Source organism: Entelurus aequoreus, linkage group LG05 (genome assembly GCF_033978785.1).
Source record: "Entelurus aequoreus isolate RoL-2023_Sb linkage group LG05, RoL_Eaeq_v1.1, whole genome shotgun sequence".
Classification (NCBI taxonomy): domain Eukaryota; kingdom Metazoa; phylum Chordata; class Actinopteri; order Syngnathiformes; family Syngnathidae; genus Entelurus; species Entelurus aequoreus.
Genome location: NC_084735.1, coordinates 21,059,243 through 21,082,415, shown reverse-complemented (window position 1 = coordinate 21,082,415; position 23,173 = coordinate 21,059,243). Strand labels below are relative to the sequence as shown.

General features: G+C 38.5%; 1 protein-coding gene across 1 annotated transcript in view; it reads right to left on the bottom strand.

The window, feature by feature from the left end:
• macf1a (microtubule actin crosslinking factor 1a) overlaps window positions 1-23,173 on the bottom strand; it is a 389,896-nt gene that overhangs the window by 67,977 nt on the left and 298,746 nt on the right. The window contains 2 exon segments of the mRNA XM_062047376.1: window positions 994-1,164; window positions 1,249-1,410. Coding sequence (XP_061903360.1) covers window positions 994-1,164; window positions 1,249-1,410 — 333 coding nt within the window.

Sequence of the window (23,173 nt, the reverse complement as noted above, 5' to 3'; positions counted from 1 at the left end):
AACTGGGAAAAAAAATGGGACTTTAAGTTATTCAATATTTATTTAAGTTAAATTTTTGCTTACAGAAAAGAGTCCATTGTATGTTTTGGTTTCTTTATTTATTTAGGATACCTAAAAGTTATTTACCTGTTAATTACAGTACCATAGCAAACTATTTAAAAAATGTTTACTTGTTTTAATGCTCTTATGTTTTTAGTTTGTAGTGAAGTGAAGTAAAGTGAATTACATTTATATAGCGCTTTTTCTCAAGTGACTCAAAGGGCTTTACATTGTGAAACCCAATATCTAAGTTACATTTAAACCAGTGTGGGTGGCACCGGGAGCAGGTGGGTAAAGTGTCTTGCCCAAGGACACAACGGCAGTGACTAAGATGGCGGAAGCCGGGATCGAACCTGCAACCCTCAAGTTGCTGGCACGGCCGCTCTACCAACCGAGCTATACCGTGTAGCACTTCTCGAGATTTTTTATTGAAATGTTAAGTGCAATACAAATAAAATCTATTATTAATTCTACAGTAATGAGAAATAAGTGTATATCCTTTTAAATGTTTACTTGTATTATTATCATGTACAATGATTACATTAGTGTTTAATTTGAACACAACATTACAGCTGACAGTAAAATAACGTTTATCTGCAATAATTTGTGGGACAATCTATCTTCCAGCAAAATTAGAAAGTAACTCAGTGTATAGTTTTTCTTGATTATTTCTTCAAGAAGCTTTATGAGTGTCTACATGAAGCCAAATATGTTTTCATGTAAAATATTGCATATTGTTCTAATGTGTAGCACCTTGAGACAAGAATATGCTGACATAACATGTAACATGTCTTCCTTCATTCGTTATTTTCGCAGTTTTGCGCATTTATATGTAAAAAATACATAAAAATCGCACATCGAATCGCAATTTTGGAGAGATAGCAATCAGATTTTTTTTTTTTTTTAAATAATCGTGCAGCCCTAATGTAAAGTGTGTGGCGGTCCTCTTCACACCTTCTGTTCTTGGATCTGCGCTTTGACCACGCGGTACTCGGCCGACGGAGGCTTCTGATTGGCCACCAGCTCCTCTGTGTCGCTCAGCCAGCTGAGCAGTGGCTCGAGGGCGTCCTGGAATTTCCCACAATGCAACAGGGCCTCCTGCAACTGCGCGATCCTCTCCGCCACCTGCAGGCAACGCGAGAGCGTCAAAAGCTGGCCGCCGGGCGACAAAAGTGGTTTGTGTGTCTTCCTGCGAGCGCGAAGGCCTACCCTCTTGTTGAGTGAGTTCCATTGCAGGTTGGTGCTCTCCAGGTCGTGCTCCAGCGCTCGGGTGTCGGTCTGCTTGGCGGCGCTCTGGATCAGACCCTGGCCCACGGCGTTGACGTGCTGCAGCTTTGCTTGGACGCCGTCCACCTGCTCTCTCTCCAACGCCTGGCCGAGCAACCAGAAAAAAGAAGAGGCGGGTCAAAAACAAACGACAACTGCCCTGCGTGACAACACGTGTGAACCCTGGCGCGTATAGACGCCGCTATTGACAGACACGCCGAAGACAGACGGGGTGCAGAGCCAAGACGGGACCTGGAGTCAAGGATTACAGGGATTAGGGGACGGGGACAGGGGAGTGTAAGGGCCCGGCTGGAAAAAGCTGAGTCTGCAACACTTGTGGTGACACAAATACATGCATGTCCATATACTGGACTAGTCTATATTGGGTGTCCACCAAGATGCTCTACAATTCATAACACAATACTGCAATGGCTGCTGTTGTGTTGGCAGACGTGTCGCACTATATGATGAGACGTTATTCATATTTTACATACTACTGTTTGATCATGTTGCATTTTTTTAATTGATTGTACTAAAACACAGGTGTCAAACTCAAGGCCCGGGAGCCAAATTTTTTTATTTATGTGGCCTGGGAAAGCCTGGAAATAATATGCGTTAATAAAATGCTTAATCTTTTCTTACTAGATATATTTGTTTTTTCCCTTTAGACATTAAAATGCATATAATGCATGCAATGGCATATATTTTCAAATTCAATATGATAAAAATCAAAATATTATATTACCATGTATTCCAAAAATATTTTTTGTTAAAATAAAGATAAATACTGTGCTTTCATATCTGTTTGACTTACTGTATGATTTCAAAACAAATCATCAATCAAATTGTAGGCTGTAAAATTGACAATAGATTTTACGGTGAAATTCCGCCAAGTTTTTTACCGTAAAATCAACTTAGGTACTGTTTTTTTCCATATACAGTAAGACAGAAAAACATTAAAACAACAAGATTTTAAGAAGAAAAAAAACTGGCAGCTGTTGATTGAATTTTATTGGCTTTATTTTAACAAAAATATCTTGCGGTGAATTAAACACTTCCTCTTTAGGATTCTCATGTTGGCAGTTCACCATTAAAATGTTTGGAAAAGCAATCGAGTGTTTCCTCAAACCACCGCATTGGTGAAATCTATAACTGCCACAACACATTAATTTATCATCATTGAAATATTACAATTATAATATAAACAATTATCAAAATGAGACAATAGCCAAAATCAAGGTATATTTAAGCACAAAATAAAACAGAACAAACAACATATATGGAAAAACCTAGACTGATACTCAAACTTAGTATCCTTACTGTCGATATTTGTAATCGCCCATACCGGTTTACATTCTTGGCTTAGCGGTTAGCATGACTTCTTGTATCCTCTTAACGTGTTTGGTGTAGCATGTTTAGCTAGTCCTTGTCCTCCAGTGATGATGGTAATTGGAAGAAACTGTTTATTTTCCACCACGGAGGCTAGGACTAGCAATTGGCCGAACTCGCTAACAAGGACGCTGCGTTGAGTTGAGAACACGTCACATGATTGCAGCTTGTCAAATTTGCGAGGCACAGCTGACGTGTGCCATCAACACGCATTATCACGAGATAATCTCTAGAGATGCGGTATCGGTTTCAAAGTTATCGGTATCGGTTTCAAAAAGTAACATTTATGACTTTTTAAAACGCCGCTGTGTTCACAGACGTAGGGAGAACTACAGAGCGCCATTAAACCTTAAAGGCACTGCCTTTGCGTGCCGGCCCAGTCACATAATATCTACGACCTTTCACACACACACAAGTGAATGCAACGCATACTTGGTCAACAGCCATACAGGTCACACTGAGGGTGACCGTATAAACAACTTTAACACTGCTACAAATATGCGCCACACTGTGAACCCACACCAAACAAGAATGACAGACACATTTCGGGAGAACATCCGCACCGTAACACAACAGAACAAATACCCAGAACCCCTTGCAGCACTAACTCTTCCGGGACGCTACAATATACACCCCAGCTACCCCCTAACCAGCCCCAACACAACACCGCCCACCTCAACCTCCTCATGCTCTCTCAGGGAGAGCATGTCCCAAATTCCAAGCTGCTGTTTTGAGGCATGTTAAAAAAAATAATGCACTTTGTGACTTCAATAATAAATATGGCAGTGCCATGTTGGCATTTTTTTTCCATAACTTGAGTTGATTTATTTTGGAAAACCTTGTTACATTGTTTAATGCATCCAGCGGGGCATCACAACAAAATTAGGCATAATAATGTGTTAATTCCACGACTGTATATATCGGTATCGGTTGATATGGGAATCGGTAATTAAAAGTTGAACAATATCGGAATATCGGCAAAAAAGCCATTATTGGACATCTCTAATATTGTCTATCGTTGGCCAAATTTAAATCATTGGCTACATTGCGCAACACTGCTAAGCAGTATAAACACGCAACAATAACTAACCTCTTCTAAGGTGCAAACTTCCAGAAAGATGTTTATGAACGTTTTTGAAGTATTTAAATACAAATCTTCTAAATGACAAATGCAATCATGAAATATTAAATACGACTGCTGGAAAGACGTGAGTAACATGAATAATAAAGATGCTTGCGTGGGATTACTTACAAACATGTGTGTTGCGTGAATGGGGCATGTGTTGCACAGGTACTTGTGAGGATGTGTGTGTGTGATGGAAGCAGCTGTGTTGTGTCGTGCTGTGGAGCGTGGATCTGCTCCAAGCAGGAAGTGCGTGGACCAGAACAACAATAAGCGGCGGCCATGACAGGTTCTGCCCTGCGTGTGTGTCAGAGATAAAGTAGGAAATAGGAGTGGGGGTTGCGGGTAGCAGGGAAAGTACACTTAAACACACACTACACTACCAACCGGGTGTGCTTTGTAGTCCACACTCCACAGTGGGCGTTGCACAGAAGCAGCCTTGTAGAAAATGTCTACATTCTTGTCATTCCTCAGCCAGCATCCTACATCTTTGCTTCTTCACTTTTTTTGACACCTTTGCCGCTCGCTTCATCCCACTTGCAACCGACTCCAACCCCCCTTACAAAACCACGCTCTGACACACACACACACGCGCACACACCACCAAGGCGGCCTCCTGGTTTCCGCCAACGCTCCACATGAGCACCGCAAAGACAAACTATTATTTTTATTTTTTAAACCATGGCTGTTAAATAATCTCATTTTTTAAAGGGGAACTGATCTTTTTTGGAATTTTGCCTATTGTTCACAATCATTGTATTTTTTTTCAATGCATTCTAACTGTTAAATAAATTCGATCAAAGCGGTCTTTTCGTGTGGTTCTTGCCATTCTTGGGTCTAAACTGAATGTCGAAGTGTACCATCTTGTCAAGAATATATGTCCTCAGCCTCCTTCAGTCCAGATGACAGGCATGATTTATTATCTACAATAAACTTCCAGGGAAGCGAGGAAATAGCAGAGCACTTGATGATGTCAACATTGGCCGCTAAAAATAGTTTCGTTAGTGCTTATTAGAGCTGTCCGATAATATCTGACTGCCTATATTATCGGCCAATAAATGCTTTAAAATGTAATATCGGAAATTATCGGTTTAAAAATTATCAGTATCGGTTTCAAAAAGTAAATTTATGACTTTTCAAAACGTCGCTGTGTACACGGACGTAGGGAAAAGTACAGAGCGCCAATAAACCTAAAAGGCACTGCCTTTGCATGCCGGCCCAGTCACATAATATCTACTAATATGCACCACACTGTGAACCCACACCAAACAAGTATGACAAACACATTTCGGGAGAACATCGGCACCGTAACACAACAGAACACATACCCAGAATCCCTTGCAGCACTAACTCTTTCGGGACGCTACAATATACACCCCCCTCTACCCTCTAAACCCCCCACCCCCCCCCACCTTAACCCCGCCCCCACCCACCTCAACCTCCTCATACTCTCTCAGGGAGAGCATGTCCCAAATTCCAAGCTGTTGTTTTGAGGCATGTTAAAAAAAAAGAATGCACTTAGTGACTTCAATAATAAATATGGCAGTGCCATGTTGGCATTTTTTTCCATAACTTGAGTTGATTTATTTTGGAAAACCTTGTTACATTGTTTAATGCATCACAACAAAATTAGGCATAATAATGTGTTAATTCCACGACTGTATATATTGGTATCGGTTGATATCGGAATCAGTAATTAAGAGTTGGACAATATCGAAATATCGGATATCGGCAAAAAAGCCATTATCGGACATCTCTAGTGCTTATAATAAAAATATCACTAATACTTGGTTAATATTCAAGTCACAAAATATAGAGTATTGTTGGCGCTTTTTGAATGTTTGTTTACTGGGTTTTATGGGAAGAATAGAGGACCTCCCATTGGCTCCGCTTTAAGCAGACTTTCATTTATTTCATTTATTTAGGAGCTAGAATGCATTGTAAAAAAAAAACACATCCGTCGTCATGTCTTTCATAATTTTTTTATTTTAATTTTAATTTTTTAATTTAAACCTTTATTTGAGCAGGTAAAATCCCATTGAGATCTTCCAAGGGAGACCTGGCCAAGAGGGCAGCAGCAAGGTTACATTAAAAACAGTAAACAACACATAAAACATCAAATTTGCAACACATAACACATGTGCATACCGACAAGGTATGCAATCCTTTCACAGAAGCTTTAAACTCATTTAATGTAACAAGGGTTTGAAGTTGAAGATTCGATTGTAGGTTATTCCAAGCCTTCGGTGGTGAAAACCTAAATGCTTGCTTGGCCAGTTCAGTTCTTACTTTGGGGACGACAAATTGCAGAACATTCATTGAACGAAGATAATGATTGTGAACGATAGGCAATATTCCAAAGAAAGTGCAGTTCCCCTTTAAACTTCATTAATTAAAAGTGTCCCAATTGTCCTTTAGGGAAGCAAAGAGACATATTCTGCATAGCAACACATCCTTAAGTCAAGATCACCAATAAAATCACTTGGCGACAGAGAAAATGTGATTAATCAAAGACCAATCAATCAAAAAAAGCTGATAAAATAAAATAATAAAGATATAAAGTTACATTTCTTCCTTCTTATGTTAAGTATCATACATTCCACCGCAATATTTACCTCTACCAAAAAGATTAGTTTGTATGTTTTTAAGTCTGATTATGCAAAAAGTGCAAGAACAAAAAACAAACAAAACTTCACGGTCGATTAGAACCTGAGCTATGGAAGAACTGACAATTTTAGCGTTGGTTGTGTTTGTAACCAATTAGGGATTTTGCTTGGCAGAACTGGTGTGTAATCAAACAAATTGACTGAGAGATGAGTACCAGGGCCAAGTGCACTTCTAGACCTCCACCCCAGATCCCACCTCACTCCTACCCACTTCTCCAAAGTGGGCTGGCTCAGGGTGGAGGACAGAGTAAAACAACTTGCACTGAGCCTAGTCTATAAAATCCGCTACACCTCCCTGATACCGAAGTACATGTCAAACTACTTCCTTAACGTAAATGACCGCCATAACCACAACACCAGGGGGAGCTCCACTAACCACGTTAAACCCAGATTCCGAACTAACAAAGGTCTTAACTCATTCTCTTTCTATGCCACAACAATGTGGAATGCGCTCCCAACAGGTATAAAAGAAAGGGCATCTCTATCCTCCTTCAAAACCGCAATAAAAGTTCACCTCCAGGCAGCTACAACCCTAAACTAACACCCTCCCCGGATTGCTAATAATCAAATGTAATCAATCAAATGCAGATACTTTTTCTTATGCCTTCTGATATCTCTCTCTCTCTCTCTCTCTCTCTCTCTCTCTCTCTCTCTCTCTCTCTGTCCACTACTTGCTGTCCATATGCTACCCCCCCCACAAAAAATTCAATGTGATTATCTTGTGTGATGACTGTATTATGATGATAGTATATATCTGATAGTATATATCTGTATCATGAATCAATTTAAGTGGACCCCGACTTAAACAAGTTGAAAAACTTATTCGGGTGTTACCATTTAGTGGTCAATTGTACGGAATATGTACTTCACTGTGCAACCTACTAATAAAAGTCTCAATCAATCAATCAAACTCTGGAGCCAATCAGCTGTCTTCAGCTCAAATGTGAACGCTGCAAGGAGCAAAGACACGGAAAATGCATTGGAAGAGTTGTCTCTGCTTTGCTCTCTTCCTGTGTGTGTGTGTGTGTTACAACAGCGCTCTTTATATATTTGACACACTTTTGGTCAAATCTAAGATGGTAGAAATAGCAGAAAATAAAATTGACCTGCACGCTCAACGACGCAGACGACATTTCTGGTTAATTTATGTGCGTCAGGTGACGTGATACAGTAGATCCCTCTTACTTGTGAGGGTTACACTCCATGAACCCTGCAAATGCCATGTGTGAAGTTGGGCCCCTTATCATGGTATCAATGGCGGTATGGTGTCATTTTATTTCGAACATGTATACATTTACATGTGATACATCATATAGCTTGCAGACTCTCATTTCTCTTTACATGTCTGCAAAGGACTAGGAATAAGAAAAGCTTATTTAATCCTACCACTTTTCTCCCTCCTATCAACTTCTAACACGTATGTTTACTTCCAGTTGTCATTCTATAGTGAATTCAGAATACAGCAGTTCTCTTTGTAAGTCTTCATATCAATTTGGATTCTCATATTGAAATGAATTATATAACATTTTCAATAAAGTTCAAGATATTAATTAACATTTTTCTTTTTTGTACTTAGTTAACACTTGTAGTTTGAACAACCTCTTGAACTGAGTCATATTAGCGCTTTGTTGGATTTATTTGCTTAATCCATTCCGTAATTTAATTCCACATACTGATATGCAAAATGTTGCAATGATATGCTATCACTGCAAATATTAAAATAACACTGCCATTTGTTTGTGCTAGGTTTGTGCCGTTAGTTTTAAATTATTCTAAAATGCATTTTATGACTAGTAATGTCATCCAGCCCCCCACAATCCCCACCTTGCCAAAATCTCCCCAAACTTGGCCCATTCGTTTGTGCTACATTTGTGCCGCAAAATGTTTTTGGCTTATTATAATTTTTACGTTAATGTTTTATTATTCATAAACAGCCCTCCTCCTTGTCAAAATCTCCCAAACGTTTGTGCTGCAAATTTAGTCTTTAAGTAATGGGACCATTTATGAATAACAACACGTTAATACAAACCAGCACAAAAAAATGGCAGCGTTATTTTAATATCTGCAATTATAAAAGGGGCCAACTTCACATAGGTCTGTAAATGGCAAAAAATTACAAAACCCACTAAAAAGCTCTAAAAACACCAATTTTTTGATATATTTAGCTTGTTTTGAAAGCCACATTTCCAAAAAGCGTATTAAAAAACAAGAAACGTTTCCCTCACTTAAACTGTATTTTCCAAACTGTAGAGCGCACCGGGATGTGAGCCGCACCCACTTAATTTTAGAAGAAAAAATTACTTTTCCATATTAGCCAAAAAAAACTAGTCAAATATCATCTCTATGACAGGACTGTAGTGTTTTTAAGAATATGCTGCAAAAATATGAATCTCTCACAAGTGTTTTTTAACTAAACTTGCAGCCCACCAGTTAAATAGCCCAAATGATGAAAAAGAGAAGACCTAAAATGGAACCTTGAGGAACAGGACTAGTATAACTAACGAAGTTAAAAACTGACCACCTGACCGTAAAAAAAGAAATCTAAAACCAAAAAATGAGAGGACTTAAAGGAGTGCCTTGAGAAACGCCTTGGCTATGTAAATCTCAAGTTTGGAACCCAGTGTTCTATGTTTACTAACAAGGTTAAAATGTCAATGCAAGGGTCTGCCAATGTGTTTACAGTGGTCCAAGTTCCTCTTTACAACAGGAGCACACTTGTATTTTTAGGAATTTGTTGCAAAAATGTTTTAAAAGGAACTCGGGGGCCAATATGGTGTCATTGAGATCAGTTGAATAGCATTGCTCTAAACCCAAACTGTGCCTCTCACAGTTATGAGATGCATTGTTTTAAATGTTAAGAATGAATTACAAGCATACAGTATACAATATTCCATTTACACCTACTCAGTGGCCTAGTGGTTAGAGTGTCCGCCCTGAGATCGGTAGGTTGTGAGTTCAAACCCGAGTCATACCAAAAAATGGGACCCATTACCTCCCTGCTTGGCACTCAGCATCAAGGGTTGGAATTGGGGGTTAAATCACCCAAAAAATGATTCCCGGGCGCGGCCATCGCTGCTGCCCACTGCTCCCCTCACCTCCCAGGGGGTGAACAAGGGGATGGGTCAAATGCAGAGGACAAATTTCACCACACCTAGTGTGTGTGTGACAATCATTGGTACTTTAACAACATGACGTCCGTTCAAAGCTTCTACCTGCTACAACATGTTGAGTGAATTGACTTGTGAGACAGTGCCCTCTGCTGCCCCGTGCAGATAGCGCCGTGAAACCACATTCTATTTAAGTTACCATAAAAAAAATATAAAGCTGTCCAATCAAGGGGACATGTTGTGTACTGCACAGTCCCATGACAAAATACCAAAGTGCACAGCAAGTTCACTGCAAAAACTGAAATCTAAGTAAGATTAAATATCTCAAATAAGGGTGATATTTGCTTATTTTCTGTCTGATGAGATAATTCTTCTCACTAAGCAGATTTTATATTAGAGTGTTTTACTTGTTTTAAGGGTTTTGGTCCTAAATGATCTCAGTAAGATATTACAGCTTGTTGCTGAGATTTGATGACCTATATTGAGTAAACATGCTTGAAACTAAAATATCAAGTGTTGCAAAGCTGTGTCATCAACACTCACAAGTATAAAACTACTTTTTTAAAGTAATAATTTCTTATTTCAAGCATGTAAAAAAAAAAATCATGACTTTGACACAATTTTGTCTCATAATTAAAACAGATGACAGCCAAATGGACTTTGCTGTTTTATTTTCAATTAAACAGAAAATACGTACTCATATAGTATTACAGTTGTTATTAGTGAGAATATACTTATTTTAAGGTATTTTTGGGTTCATTGAGGTTAGCTAATTTGACTTGTTTTGGAAAGTCTTGACAAGCCAAATTTTCTTGTTCTATTGGCAGATAATTGTGCTTAGTTCAATTAAAATACCCCTAATTTTTGTATTTTTGTTTCTTGTTTTTGAACACTGACTTTTTGCAGTGTATCTTTTTGTTAAATTTTTGGTCTGGTACCGAATCACAAGTGTAAATACAAGATTCAGGAATTTAAAATTGTATTTTTAAAATTTTTTTTTTTTTTTTAATGTTTTGGTTATCAAAGCAGTGAGGATGTGGAGAACAGAAAACCATTGTGAATCATGCATTGGTTCCATAAACCAACTAAATTAAATTTTTCTTCTTCATATTCATAATTCCACGCTGCTGTTATCAGCCTCCCCCCTCACTGTTTGTCTTCAGCCTACTTCCTCACTTCCTGCCAGCGGCCTCGTCGCCCTTTCCCACTTCCTGCCTTTCAGCCCTTCATCCTTCCTCCCGCCACGCAACGAGGAAAACAAGCCGTCACTCTGACGCCGTGACGTGAAGCGGATAACGCACCTCTATGTTGACCTCGTGTTATGTTTGTTGGTTGCACTGAAGAGCTATTTAATATGCAGAAATCCCTCAAAAAAACAAACAACTAAATATTTAATCTACTTTTTACTATTTCAAGCACATTTAATTCCAGCGGGAAATCAACCTTTAGCGGCCTTTGATTTCATGCTCTTCAGCAGGCTTTTCTCTGGTCCGTTCACAAGCAGAATTATCACATCAACAAAAAGTCAGTGTTCAAAAACAAGAAAAAATTTTTTCAAAATTAGGGGTATTTTATTTGAACTAAGCAAAATGATCTGCCAATAGAACAAGAAAATTTGGCTCGTCAAAACTTTCCAAAACAAGTCAAATTAGCTAACCTCAATGAACCCAAAAATACCTTAAAATAAGTATATTCTCACTAATAACAAGTGCACTTTACTTGGTAGAAAAAAAAAGACCTTTTTGCTCAATATGTTGAAAAATATTCTTAAATGAAGTAAATGCTAGTGCCATTATCTTGACATAATGATATGCACTCGGCATTACATTTCTTGAAACCAGCTTACTTATACTAAAAACTAATTTATTGTTCTTAATGGAAAGGCAACAAGGCAAGCACTTGTTACTCTCGGGGTTTCCTAGCCGCTCAGGCAAATCATATGGTCTAAAAATGCATTTTTCCATCGATAACGTGACATAATCTGTTTACAAGAAGGGCATGAGCAGACTCTTTTTCCTGAGGAAGCTTAGGTCCTTTAATGTGTGCAGCAAGCTGTTGGAGATATTTTGTCAGTGTGTTGTGGCCAGTGCACTGTACTTTGCAGTGGTTTGTTGGGCGAGCAGCACCAGCAAAAGGGACTCAAACCGGATTGATAATCTGATCCGGAAAGCCGGCCAAACTATTGGCACGCAATTGGAGGCGTTTGTGTCAGTGAGGGACAGGAGGTCACTGGACAAACTGCTGGCCATCATGGACAATCCTGCCCATCCACTCCACCTGACAATTAAGGGACAGCGGAGTTCATACTCCAACAGGCTCCTTCAACTTCCTTCCCGCACTGTGCGATTCAAGAACTCCTTCATTCCACACTCCATCCAGCTGTATAATCACTCGCCATACAGCAATAGATGACATCTGCCTATTACCTGACATGTTAGCTACTTCTCTTTGTTTATAATGTCTATTTTCTATTTCCTGCTGGACCTACTCTCTATTTTATGCTGCTGCTGTCATATAGACTGTATATATTGTAATATTGTACATGGTCATTGTTTATATTGTATATATGTTAGACATAATATAATATATCTGTATATAAATTACTCTGTACACATATGTATATATTCGTATATATGTTAGATTTTTTTATAGCTATATTAGTCTATTTATACCTGCATTGTCCTTTCCATCATTGTAACTGAGCTACTGTGTTAAACAATTTCCCTTGTGGATCATTAAAGTTTGTCCAAGTCTAAGTCTAATCGCACCAAGTGCGTGCTTTTTCAGTCAATTAGTGTGCATATATACAGCCCGGCCCCGGACAACATTTTTTAAATTGTAATTATGAGGAATTTATCTGAATGTGCATGAACTATTTCTGTTCAAAATTGTTTGAAGTGTCAATTGTTTAAATATTAACTGTTAGTTTACTGTACTGTGGCAACTGTACTACTATATGAGTACGTATTTTCTATTGTTTCATTGAAAATAAAACAGCAAAGTCCATTTGGCTGTCATATGTTTTAATTATGAGACACAATTGTGTCAAAATCATGATTTTTTTTTTCATGCTTGAAATAAGAAATTATTACTTTAAAAAAGTAGTTTCATACTTGTGAGTGTTGATGACACAGCTTTGCAACAGTTGATATTCTAGTTTCAAGCATGTTTTACTCAATATAGCTCATAAAATCTCAGCAACAAACTAATATCTTACTGAGATCATTTAGGACCAAAACCCTTAAAACAAGTAAAAGACTAACGTAAAATCTGCTCAGTGAGAATTATCTTGTTAGACAGAAAATAAGCAAATATCACCCTTATTTGAGATATTTAATCTTACTTAGATTTCAGTTTTTGCAGTGTATGACATGCACACGCAGAGAGACAGCTCAATGCTCAACTTGTCGCCTTTAGACCACTTCTTTCCCCGCTAAAGCAGGTTAGTTTCATTTTTTTTCCCGTCATATTTGAAGACAAAGCAATTGTTGCAGACAGACTTCACTAGTACTTTGTTTACACTGCCATTCTATTAGTGTAGTACTTTTCAAGAAGTGGGGCGATGAGGTGTCGGGGCCCGCCTGAGAGTCAAGGGACTTCCAGAATGGGGCTTGAAAGTATGACGTAGTAAATGCAATGCATTATGGGCCTCTGAATAGCATGGCTAAATGCAAGACTTTCCTAAAGTTTAGTTTTTTTCTTGAACAAGTTCAAAACAAAGTGCAGCATCATTAACTGCCACAATCGTTGTCATGAACGCTTCAGGGGGGAAAAAACGATTTAGTAAGATTTTTCTCATTTCTAGGCTGAACGCAAAGTCCATATTCAGGTTAGTGAGCTAATAAAGAGAAGATGAATAGCCTGGATTGCAGCCACGAGAGGATAAAACATCGATTTTAATGTTAGTGTGTTCACGGCATTTTCAGACTGGTTAGTTTGAATTAAAGCATGTTTTATTCAGCTTCATGGGGAGCATTTAGCAAGCTGTTAGCTGCGGGCTACAAACAACATACAGTATTTTGTTTACTTTTAGTCATGAATAAGCACATAATAGAATGAGTAGAGATGTCCGATAATGGCTTTTTTGCCGATATCCGATATTGTCCAACTCTTAATTACCGATTCCGATATCAACCGATACCAATATATACAGTCATGGAATTAACACATTATTATGCCTAATTTTGTTGTGATGCCCCGCTGGATGCATTAAACAATGTAACAAGGTTTTCCAAAATAAATCAACTCAAGTTATGGAAAAAAATGCCAACATGGCACTGCCATATTTATTATTGAAGTCACAAAGTGCATTATTTTTTTTGACATGCCTCAAAACAGCAGCTTGGAATTTGGGACATGCTCTCCCTGAGAGAGAATGAGGAGGTTGAGGAGGGCGGGTTTGGGAGGTATATATTGTAGCGTCCCGGAAGAGTTAGTGCTGCAAGGGGTTCTGGGTATTTGTTCTGTTGTGTTTATGTTGTGTTATGGTGCGGATGTTCTCCCGAAATGTGTTTGTCATTCTTGTTGGGTGTGGGTTCACAGTGTGGCGTATATTTGTAACAGTGTTAAAGTTGTTTATACGGCAACCCTCAGTGTGACCTGTATGGCTGTTGACCAAGTATGCCTTGCATTCACTTGTGTGTGTGAAAAGCCGTAGATATTGTGTGATTGGGCAGGCACGCAAAGGCAGTGCCTTTAAGGTTAATTGGCGCTCTGTACTTCTCCCTACGTCCGTGTACACAGCGGCGTTTTAAAAAGTCATAAATTTTACTTTTTGAAACCACTACCGATCATTTACGATATTACATTTTAAAGCATTTATCGGCCGATAATATCGGCAGTCCGATATTATCGGACATCTCTAAGAATGAGTATTATTTTCTGAGAAGTAGCGCAGTGATCAAAATATTTAAAAGTAATAGAGGGCTTGTTTTTTCAGTTACAACAGTGGTCAAAAGTTCACATACACTTGTAAAGAACATAATGTCATGGCTGTCTTGCGTTTCCAATCATTTCTACAATTTTTTTTTTGTGATAGAGTGATTGGAGCACATACTTGTTTGTTACAAGTTTGGTTCTTTTATGAATTTATTATGGGTCTACTGAAAATGTGACCAAATCTGCTTCTCATTCAATGCGTTTTCTTTATTTTCATGACTATTTACATTGTAGATTGTCACTGAAGGCATCAAAACTATGAATGAACACATGTGGAGTTTATGTACTTAACAAAAAAAAGGTGAAATAACTGAAAATATGTTTTATATTCTAGTTTCTTCAAAATAGCCACCCTTTGCTCTGATTACTGCTTTGCACACGCTTGGCATTCTCTTGATGAGCTTCAAGAGGTAGTCACCTGATTCACTTCCTAGGGGTGCCTTATTAGGGTAGATTAGTGGAATTTATTGCTTTATCAATAAGGTTGGGACCATCAGTTGTGTTGTGAATGAGAAGGTGTGTCTAAACCTTTGGCCTGTACTCAAAAAAATGTAATATTGTGCAAATGTTAGTTTATTCCAGCAATTAGATTTACAAGGTGACACAACTATGACAGTCTTAACATGCAATTCAAGATATTTCAAGACTTATTTTCATATCATTTTAAAGATTATGGCTTTCAGCTAATGAAAACAATTAATTTAAGATATCCGAAAATTTGGGGTTTTCAAAAACTATCAATCATGATCATCAAAAATATAAGAGAAAAGTTTGACATATTTCACTTGGCATGCAATGAGTTTATATCACACATTAGTTTCACATTTGAAGTTGCAGTGCTAATATGAATGAACTTTTGCACCATATTCCCAGGTGCTGGTGCCAGCAACTCAGAGTTGGTTTTCCAAAATAAGAGATTAACTTCAACTCCAGTTATGGAAAAAAGTGCCAACATGGCACTACTATATTTATTATTGAAGTCACAAAGTGCTTTTTTTTTTTTAACATTTTAACAATTTGGGACATGCTCTCCCTGAGATAATCCTAATACCCACTACAACTATGGGAAATACTATACGTTGACTTTTTTTTTTTTGGGGGGGGGGGGGGGGGGGGTGTATATTGTAGCGTCCTGGAAGAGTTAGTGCTGCAAGGGGTTCTGGGTATTTGTTCTGTTGTGTTACGGTGCGGATGTTCTCCCGAAATGTGTCTGTCATTCTTGTTTGGAGTGGGTTCACAGTGTGGCACATATTTGTAACAGTGTTAAAGTTGTTTATACGACAACCCTCAGTGTGACCTGTATGGCTGTTGATCAAGTATGCCTTGCATTCACTTATGTGTGTGTAAAAGTCGCATATATTATGTGACTGGACGCTGTTTGTATGGAGGAAAAGCGGACGTGACGACAGGTTGTAGAGGACGCTAAAGGCAGTGCTTTTAAGGCACGCCCCCAATAATGTTGTCCGGGTGAAAATCGGGAGGAATTCGTGAGTCTCCCGGGAAAATCGGGAGGTTGAAACCGATACCGATGATTTCCGATATTACATTTTATTTTTATATTTTTTCATTTTATTTTTATTGACATCCAGCATCAGACATTCATATCCATTACATCACATTCACATACATCATATATCTGTTGTCTGCCCTAAATGTCCAAATGTTTTTTGTTTATATCCCAACCATACCACCCCCCCCCAAAAAGAATGTAACAGCAAAAAAACAAAAAAAATAAAGTAATATCTACAAATACATCAATTGAATAACGAAAAAATAAATGATAATACATTAATAATAATAATAATAATCAGAAATAAAATAATACAAAAATATAAACAGATACACATATATACATACATACACACACATACATACTGTATATACACTACCGTTCAAAAGTTTGGGGTCACCCAAACAATTTTGTGGAATAGCCTTCATTTCTAAGAACAAGAATAGACTGTCGAGTTTCAGATGAAAGTTCTCTTTTTCTGGCCATTTGGAGCGTTTAATTGACCCCACAAATGTGATGCTCCAGAAACTCAATCTGCTCAAAGGAAGGTCAGTTTTGTAGCTTCTGTAACGAGCTAAGCTGTTTTCAGATGTGTGAACATGATTGCACAAGGGTTTTCTAATCATCAATTAGCCTTCTGAGCCAATGAGCAAACACATTGTACCATTAGAACACTGGAGTGATAGTTGCTGGAAATGGGCCTCTATACACCTATGTAGATATTGCACCAAAAACCAGACATTTGCAGCTAGAATAGTCATTTACCACATTAGCAATGTATAGAGTGTATTTCTTTAAAGTTAAGACTAGTTTAAAGTTATCTTCATTGAAAAGTACAGTGCTTTTCCTTCAAAAATAAGGACATTTCAATGTGACCCCAAACATTTGAACGGTAGTGTATATACAGTACATACATACCTGTACACATATAGGGAGTAATCCTTTTTTTTTTGAGCAGTACAATCACTAATTCGAAAAATTTAAGTCAGGCTTATGGGGCGTGACATAGTTGACCCAGTTTTCCCAGTATGAAGTAAATTTCTCCAATTTATAATTAATAAAAGCAGTTATCTTCTCCATTTTATATATGTCCATTGTCGATATTACATTTTAAAGCATTTATCGGCCAATAATATCGGCAGTCCGATATTATCGGACATCTCCAGTTGAAATGTCTGAACTCTGTTTATAGATCACAGCACGTAAACCAAGTAATTTGACAGGTCTATATTTGACTTTGTCAAGCAATCTAAATAGATTTTATTTACATTTTTGAGTGAATTAATTTGAAGTCTTTCTATTGCTTGACATTATTGTGAAATGCAACTATGAAAGAGCAAGTCACGCGCACACAGTGCTACCCAAATGTAACCGAAGACGAGCCATCACCTTTTACTATGTGTTAGTGCTCGCCCCACCCTGCCAAAGCCGAAGACCTCGGGGAAACGCTGCAAAGCCCGCAACACACTTTAGGACCAGTCAATCAGTGCATTAAGAAGCCATCAGTCTGCATGTTCACATCCTCAAACAGCATGCTAAGCTACGTCCATCTGTCCACCTGTCTGTCTGTCCACGGGGGGGCACACTCCTTTTTAAATGAGCTCCATCCTAATCCACAGACCTTCTGCCAGCCCGTCACTCTTATCTCGGCACCAAACGCCTGGTGGAGAGCTAAAGGTGCTCTTTGAGTGCCTCCGAAAACACTTGAGCGTGCAAAGGCATAATAGAAAACACTACGCCAGGAAACACGGGGACGCAAACAAACAAAAATCAAGAGCATTTAAAAGTTCTTATCGGAACGACCACGCTCCAGACGGTGTCTTACTCTCACACACACACACACACACACACTAGCTCCTCCCCTTTCAAAGTGCCACACTGTTTAGCTTTCACCTTCTTATCTGACAAACAGAAGCATCCAAGCATAGACAAGTGGGCATTTGGGAGGGTCAGCTGACAAGAGGCCAAAAATGACTTTATCACACAGGAGGTGTCAATGTCAGCTTTGACAAATATCAAACTGCACCAATGGGTACAAATGTATCACGTTACTCACTTCAAAAGAAGATCATTTTCCAATATTACGCATGCGTACTAGGGATGGGTGCTGTCTCAAGTAAACCATTCGCCGTATTTTGATGCAAACAGGCGTATTCTAACAGACTCTAGACAATGTTAGAATTTTCAGTAGAGATGTCCGATAATGGCTTTTTTGCCGATATCCGATATTCCGATATTGTCCAGCTCTTAATTACCCATTCCGATATCAACTGATACCGATATATACAGTCGTGGAATTAATAAATAAATGATAAATGGGTTATACTTGTATAGCGCTTTTCTACATTCAAGGTACTCAAAGCGCTTTGACAGTATTTCCACATTTACCCATTCACACACACATTCACACACTGAAGGCGGGAGCTGCCATGCAATTAACACATTATTATGCCTAATTTTGTTGTGATGCCCCGCTGGATGCATTAAACAATGTAACAAGGTTTTCCAAAATAAATCAACTCAAGTTATGGGAAAAAATGCCAACATGGCACTGCCATATGCATAATTTTTTTTAACATGCCTCAAAAAAGCAGCTTGGAATTTGGGACATGCTCTCCCTGAGAGAGCATGAGGAGGTTGAGGTGGGCGGGGTTGGGGGTAGCGGGGGGTGTATATTGTAGCGTCCCGGAAGAGTTAGTGCTGCAAGGGGTTCTGGGTATTTGTTCTGTTGTGTTTATGTTGTGTTACGGTGCGGATGTTCTCCCGAAATGTCTTTGTCATTCTTGTTTGGTGTGGGTTCACAGTGTGGCGCATATTTGTAACAGTGTTAAAGTTGTTTATAGGTCCACCCTCAGTGTGACCTGTATGGCTGTTGACCAAGTATGCCTTGCATTCACTTGTGTGTGTGAAAAGCCGTAGATATTATGTGATTGGGCCGGCTCGCAAAGGCAGTGCCTTTAAGGTTTATTGCCGCTCTGTACTTCTCCCTACGTCCGTGTACACAGCGGCGTTTTAAAAAGTCATAAAAATTTCACTTTTTGAAACCGATACCGATAATTTCCGAACTGATACCGATAATTTCCGATATTAAATTTTAAAGCATTTATCACCCGATATTTTCGGACATCTCTAATTTTCAGGATGAAAAGGCTCCGTTTCAAAATTTGCGAGCTCGATGCTAATCTACATTGAATATGCCATATACATGCTACTATTTTACATGGCGATTTCGAAGCCTCAAAAATTTGGTATTAAAAAAATGTCTAACTAGATGCATGTTACAATCAAACAGCTGGTGTGTTACAGGCACAGTGCTTACAGTATAAACACTTTGTAGGACTCAACAAGAGATAAGACTGGCACTACTTCCTGACTACGGCAACACACCGAGGACACACTGAAATGAACGCATACTTGCAAATGGGACTCAGAAATGTAAGACAGCACAGTTGTTGTCAGCTCACTGGTCAAATAATTTAAAAAATGCACATTAACCCCAGAGTTTGGAAAATTACTCTTAAAATCAATTCATTATAGTTACTCATTACTTTGCCAAAAAAGTAATTGAATTACCAATGGAATTACTCTTTAATAAATGTAATGAATTACTAGGTGAAGGAATTATTACATTTCTTTAAAACAAACACTTGAAATATCTGCCATATGTCATTGATATGTTTGTTGAGACCAGAGTGTGTTTACCTTTAAAAGGCGGTGCGAGTTGTCAAGTGACGTGTGACGTCAGCGCCCTGACAGAGCAGCATTAGCTCAGCTGTGTTTGTTAACTCAGACTCGGGAGTTTGCGGGCCGTGACGGCAGCTCTGTTGAATCTTTTCACTGGATTGTGTTAGCATTGGTTCATAAAGAGATTAAATGTGCTTCCATGGCTGTCTTTACACCTTGACTTGTTGTTCATTATACCCACGCAGTAGTAGTGTGTATGTTTGCTGTGTGGTGTTGCCTTCTTCCATTTGATATCAAGTTCATTTTAGTGGGGTATTGGTTGTGGCTTTCATTAGAAAAAAGATTTCCTGCATTTAACTTTCTGCGCTTCTGACAGTCTTGTTGACATACAACCACATCAAAAGTAGCATACATCAAATGTATCGCTAACAGCGTTATCAAATACATAAAAGTAATTAATTAGCTTTAGTAATACTGTTATAACTACGTTATTTGGAACACTGATAAACACACACAAAAGTACCAAAAAGTGATACCGTCGAATACGGGTATCAATTCTCAAGTGCCAAGAATTGGTACCGTATCGGTACAAATCCCTAACGACTACGCAGTATGAAAGATAAGGAAATGACAACTTATTTTCCCCTCGGGACTTCTTGCAATTTGATCCAGTCAAGCTGAACATCTTTGTCCTCAGATAGACATCTTCTCACAGTAAAGTGAGGCTAACAATGACAAAACCGGCAATGACTGATGCAACAATCAGAAAAAAATATATGTGAAAACTTGTGCCAGCAGCAAAGCATACTTTAAGTCAGTCGGTCTGTAGTTAGTTTTTCAACACGGGCTGTGTTTATGTGTATAATTTGACAAGACAGAGCCGGGTCACAAGGTTAGAATTTGGTGGCGTAACACACCAGCAGAGATTGGACAATACTTTTAGCCCCGACCGCACGCTGGGCTAAATGCTAGACTGCAAAAATGAAAGGCTGGAATCAGATGCCAAGAGAAGGCGAAACAAGCACACACACATCAACATAGCTGCTCACTGTATGTCCTATTTGAAAAGGTAAATAACAACTACACTGACCTGAAGGGACAAACAAGAAGCAATGTCCCAACATTCTAAACACACAAATGATCCAAAACCAAAAATAAATAAATACATAAGACAAATGCAAATGCACAAGAACACACACAAACCCCTAAAACAACTGCATGAGACAAATGCTGCAAGTTCACAGAACAAAACAAGTTAGCCAAGCTACTAGGGTGCTGGACTGGGTAAAAAACTGTCCTTGTAAAAATGGTATGTTATAAAAATACTTTCAAATATTACATCTTAAGTCAGACACCCTCAAGGTCTGGTCCACCTGGTAGCTTTTCTAACTTCCTGGAAGCCTAGATAAGCTTCTGCACTGCAAAAACTGAAATCTAAGTAAGATTAAATATCTCAAATAAGGGTGATATTTGCTTTTTTTCTGTCTGATAAGATCATTCTTCTCACTATGCAGATTTTATGTAAGAGTGTTTTACTTGTTTTAAGTGTTTTGGTCCTAAATGATCTCAGTAAGATATTACAGCTTGTTGCTGAGATTTGATGACCTATATTGAGTAAAACATGCTTGAAACTAGAATATCAAGTGTTGCAAAGCTGTGTCATCAACACTCACAAGTATAAAACTACTTTTTTTAAAGTAATCATTTCTTATTTCAATCATGAAAAAGAAAATCATGACTTTGACACAATTTTGTCTCATAATTAAAACAGATGACAGCCAAATGGACTTCGCTGTTTTATTTTCAATGAAACAATTGAAAACACGTACTCATATAGTAGTACAGTTGGCACAGTACAGCAAACTGACAGTTAATATTTTAACATTTAACATGGGCCTTTTTTAACAATTTTGAACAGAAATAGTTCATGCACATTCAGATAAATTCTTCAAAATTACAATAAAAATGTTTTTGGCCGGGGGCCGGGCTGTATATATGCGCACTAATTGACTGAAAGAGCACGCACTTGGCGCGATGATGTCATGTTATCGATGGGAAAATGCATTTTTAGACAATATGATTTGCCTGAGCGGCTAGTAGACCCCGAGAGTAACAAGCGCTTGCCTTGTTGCCTTTCCATTAAGAACAATAAATTAGTTTTTAGTATAAGTTTGCTGGTTTCAAGAAATGTAATGCTGAGCGCATATCATTATGTCAAGATAATGGCACTAGCATTTACTTAATTTAAGAATATATTTCAACATATTGAACAAAAAGGTCTTTTTTTTTTCTACCAAGGAAAGTGCACTTGTTATTAGTGAGAATATACTTATTTTAAGGTATTTTTGGGGTTCATTGAGGTTAGCTAATTTTACTTGTTTTGGAAAGTCCTGACAAGACAAATTTTTCTTGTTCTATTGGCAGATAATTTTGCTTAGTTCAAATAAAATACCCCTAATTTTTGTAATTTTTTTTCTTGTTTTTGAACACTGACTTTTTGCAGTGTGGTGGCCTGGATTACTTACTAGTAGCTCAGCTAACATCCTGGTAGCCTGGCTAACTCTCTGGTAGTCTGGCTAAATTCCACTCAGACTATCATGCAGATGTTTTGGGGATTTGTGCGTGTTTTTGGCACTCGCATCATGTTTCTTTTGTATTTATTTAGCATTTATGTGCTTACAGCATTTTTTTATTTGCATATGTTACGTGTTTTTGGTTTGGGATCATTTCCGTGTTTGCTGCGTGTTTGTCCTGTTAACCACCTTAAAGAACACATCCAGCACATTCTGTGAGGAACACGAGCCCATTTTCTAGAGACAAAGTTGACACAGCAGTGATGTGTCGTGTATTATTGAGACAACAAGTCAACACAGAAATTGTTAGAAATGTTAATGACTTGGCGTAAAGCTTAGAAGTACAGTAGGCTGGCACTGCTTTTAGCTGCACATAAATAACTTGTGATCACACTTGTGCCCACCACTTCAATGTAGATTAGCGCTGACCTCCCACCCAAGTGCAATGTGCACACACACTTGCACAGACACACAAACTTGTGCTGTGCATTGTGTTGCAACCGTTAAAAGTTTCATGGTTCACAAAAACAAGTGGCTAATGATGGCGTCTGCGTCTATTTCAAAACAAACAAGATAATGAGAGCATACCTCTTCCTGCGTTTCTTCGTCAGAACATGCCAACATAGATTCGCTGTCTGATTCCGAGCTCCCACTTGACATGGAGACGGCACATACGTCTGTGTCTGGTGTCCTATCCTCTAGAGCCAGACAGTCCTCCACCTGGCTGGTCCCAGTCTGACTAAACAAAGCTTGTAAGAGTCCCGGTTCAAGCTGGTCCCACGCCGGGTCGTTGGACACGAGCGTAGGGAAATCCAGAGCAGATCCATCAGACTCCCAGTCGCTGTCCCCCGTCACAGAGCCCAGGACAAACTCCACGC